The sequence below is a fragment of the Impatiens glandulifera genome, chromosome 4 (assembly GCF_907164915.1).
Source record: "Impatiens glandulifera chromosome 4, dImpGla2.1, whole genome shotgun sequence".
Taxonomy (NCBI): domain Eukaryota; kingdom Viridiplantae; phylum Streptophyta; class Magnoliopsida; order Ericales; family Balsaminaceae; genus Impatiens; species Impatiens glandulifera.
Window position 1 is genome coordinate 2,593,901 of NC_061865.1, and position 4,106 is coordinate 2,598,006.

General features: G+C 29.1%; 1 protein-coding gene across 1 annotated transcript; it reads left to right on the forward strand.

The window, feature by feature from the left end:
* Positions 1-1,773: 1,773 nt before the first annotated feature.
* Positions 1,774-2,548, forward strand: LOC124933814 (phytepsin-like). The gene is made up of 5 exons (XM_047474255.1): positions 1,774-1,793; positions 1,838-2,021; positions 2,106-2,205; positions 2,288-2,352; positions 2,426-2,548. Exons 1-5 carry the CDS (start codon positions 1,774-1,776, stop codon positions 2,546-2,548), a joined length of 492 nt encoding a protein of 163 aa, XP_047330211.1.
* The last annotated feature ends 1,558 nt before the right edge of the window (positions 2,549-4,106 follow it).

Genomic DNA, 4,106 nt, shown 5'->3' on the forward strand with positions numbered 1-4,106 from the left:
TTTTATATATTTTTTAATAAATAATTATATATATAACAACTTATTTAAAAATTAATTAATTATATATATATATATATATTTATAATTATATATTCAATATATATATATATATATAACACCTTATTTATAAATTAATTCATAATATATTTATATAAAATTAAATTAATTTGTCAGATTATTTGTTATTCTTTATATTTAAGAATAAAAGGTGATAGTGTGAAGGATTAAGTATTAAGAATATATATTTTTTAATATAAATTGAATGATTTATTTTTAATTGTAAGACATATTAATTATATATTTGTATATAAAATTATAAAAATAAATTAATAATCTTTAGTGTTCATAATTCATAATAAAAATCAAGAGTTCGAATCTCGTTAGTTGCAAGTGATATATTAGTTGACCGAAATAATAAAGTCTGTAATATGATAAGATGGTTGTATTACAAAATGTTTTGAATAATAATTCAATTGGGGTAAGGGATATGTCCGAATAGTTTTATTTAATTTATCTTTAATAAGTTGTATAATATATATTGACTTATATTATAATATATTTTTATTTTGTTTTATTTAATGTATTTTATTTGAATGTCTTATATAATGTCTTTTATTTTCCTATATATATATATTTCGATTAGATTTTGGGATGACATTTGGTGTAGTATTAAAAGTCTAGCTACGACGTATCCTAAACTTGTTTCCATTGTTATAGGTAGAAATGTCACAGTTAATGACATGTTTGATCATCGGTCTAGTGGTTTCGTTCGCCGAATTAGATATAGAAGGAGATTAAACATTATGAAAACTTAGTCCCATAATAGAGTTTTACTATTGGTATGGCACAAACAAGTGTCACCATCTAAACAAGAAATTATGCATTGACAATATATGGATAATTTCCATGTGGGGGCATTATTACAAGTTGTTCGCTAAGATGATTCTATATCATTTTTATTGGGAAAAACTTTGGGAGTCAAAGATTTCATCTTAGATCTCATTCTTTGGATGAAGCGTTATTCATGGTGGAATTCTAACAGATGATACGTGCATGAAAAAATATTGTATTATGGCTAGTCGTTGTCATGTGTGTCAAGAATAGGTTGAATCAGCACCTCGCTTACTTTTACATTATCGAGGGGTGACTAGTATTTGGAGTCTTTTGTGAAGTATTACTAAGATTCATTGAGTGATGCCGGAGTCTTTAGGTAGTTGTTGAGAAGTTTGGATTGATGTGACTGATATAGCATGCCTACATATTTGGGTTAAGATCCCAATTATTCTTTGGTGAACTATCTAGTTGGAGAGAAATTGTCGAACTTTCAATGATCGTAGTCGTCCGATTCACATAATTTATAATACTATTATTATGATGTTTTTTGAGATACGTCGGGAATTTACGAGCTTGATAACTTATTAATTAGTATTGTTTTTTCTTATTTGTTATTTTCATGTCATGCTCTGTTGTTATGCTTAAACGATTTTTATTTTTATTTTTAATATATATCTTTTTTTAAAAAAAACAAAATTAATTTCCAAATTTAAGTTAATCTTTATTTTAATTATTTAGATATAGAAAAGTTAATAATTTGAAGAAAAAGATGGTAATTTGAAAAATTCTGTATAAACGGTCGAATTCAGGAAATGTAACACTAAACCTTCAGCTCATTTGCTTTACTAATGCTTTTCCGTCGTTATTAACATGATCTGCATTTAACGCCACCTTTTCATGCGCAAAAACTACTTTGGGAGAACCATTTCATCTCTAGAAATGTCGCCATCCATGGATTCGTTAGAATTGGACTAAAAAAGCTTAAGTTAGATGAAAATAACAGGATCTCTGCCGGACTTTCCACGCAAATACTGGATTCTCAAAATGTTGGCGGCATTGTAAGGCTAAAGAATAACATGAACACAAAGTACGAGATTTCAATCGGTACACCACCACAGAAATTCACTGTGGTTTTTGATACAGGAAGCTCTAATCTGTGGATACCATCCTCAAAGTGCTACTATTATGTAAGTCTGATCATTTTTATACACAAGATTATACACTATAAGGGGGAGAAAATTATAATGAATTTTCCTATGTTTCTGCTGCAGTGGGCATGTTATTATCATTCCAAATACAATGCCGGTCGATCAAGAACATATAAAGTGAAGGGTTGGGTGTCTGTTGCAACTTTTATAGAAACAACTTCATGTAAGCATGAAGGTGACATTGACTTCAAACATAATGTTGTTGTTTTGAATAGGAACATCTACTGAGATACACTATGGTTCAGGTTCAATAGCTGGCAAGTTTAGCCAAGTCAATGTTTTAGTTTGTGGTTTAACAATCAAGAATCAGGTTATACATATATATACAACATTTTCATAGATTTTCCAAATCATCATTTCATTAATACTTAAGTTTACTACAGCTACAAGACTTCCTTGAAGTAACAAAACTGTTCGGCTTTGGGTTTGAGTTTGAGTTTGGGTTTGAGTTTAAGTTTGTGTTTTCCAAGTTTGATGGTATTCCGTATTCTTGGCCTTGGATTTGAGGAGATATCAGCTGGAGGTGTTGTTCCAATATTAGGGATGACAATGGGGCGGTTCGGGGCGGAGAATGTATTTACCATCCCCGTCCCGTTTTTATTTCGAGAATTTTTTTAATATCATCCCCGCTCCGTTTGGTTTTTTCGGTTTCGAAAAATTCCGCAAGGCACCGTTAATAAAATATTTTAAAAAAAAATAAAAATAAATTATACAAAAAAATTATATAAACGAATTTTTATATTGTAATATATTAAAATTTTATATTATTATAATTAAACTTATTACTCTTATAAAATATATAGTGAATAAATAAATATATTGGTGATTTAATATATTTAATTATGTTTATAGTGTTCGGGGTAGAATCAGGGTGAAATCGGGGTGGGAGACACAAATACCATTCCCGCGCCATCCCCGTTTTATTTTGGGGAAAAACCGTCCCAAATGGGACAATTCGATTCGATTTTCTTAGGGAAGTTTCATATTCCATCCTTATCCAGTATGGTATGTATTATCTCATGTATGATATTCCTCTTAAAATAAGGAAGTAACCACTCATATTTGCAAGTACAACATGATGAACTAGATTCTGATTCAAAATCCAGTGTTACAAAAGAAGAGGAAGGAGGTGAACTTGTTTTGATTCAAGGCATTACAAGGGGAACCATATATATGGTTGTTTCTTTTACAACCTTATAAAGTGTCTGCTATTATAGTTTGTTATAGGTGATGTCTTCGTCAAGGGTCAACCAATAAGTAAACTCTTCCATTCGGTTGTTCATAAAAGAAGAGGTTATTTCTTAAACTAAGAGATATTGTTTGATGGGAGGTCAGGTTGGTGGAATGAATTAAAGAAAAAGAGAGAAAATGTCGTTTATTGATTAAAGAGTATATTTTTCAGGTGTTTTTTTTTGTTATGTAAGTGTGGATTCTGGAACTTCTTTATTGTTAGGTCCAACGGTACGTGAAACTGAAAAAGAGTTTTATTTCTTGTAATTCATACCATTACCGATAAATAATGAATGATTTTCAAAAGTGTAGGTTGTGATTATCAAGTTAAACCATAAAATTGAAGTATGTGTATTTAACCATAAATGCAAGTCAATCGTTGGAGAGTATGGACAAATCGTTTGAGAGTATGGACAAATGATTCTAACATGCTCCTAGTAAAGGTTTGTTATTTTTTTTGAAATCTGATTTTTCTTAAAATACACAAATTCTAATGTTGTCTTAACTTTTAATAGACATCACCATCTGAAAAAAATTTATTCCCTAATTTAGATTATGCCCAGTCTATGGAAGTAATAATAGAAGAACATCATATATTTTCGCTATCGATATGTGCAATATTTGTGAAATGATAGTTGTGTGGATGAAGAATAAGCATAAAAGGAATCAATGAAAAAAATGATATTTTAAACTATATTGATAAGGTAAATATTTATTATTCTCACTTAAAATAATTAATATTAACATATGAATCAAGTAAATAATAAAAAAGAAGGTTTACATCACCTCTGTGATTGGTTGTGAATACCAAATCTGAAATCAAACGTTCGCTAA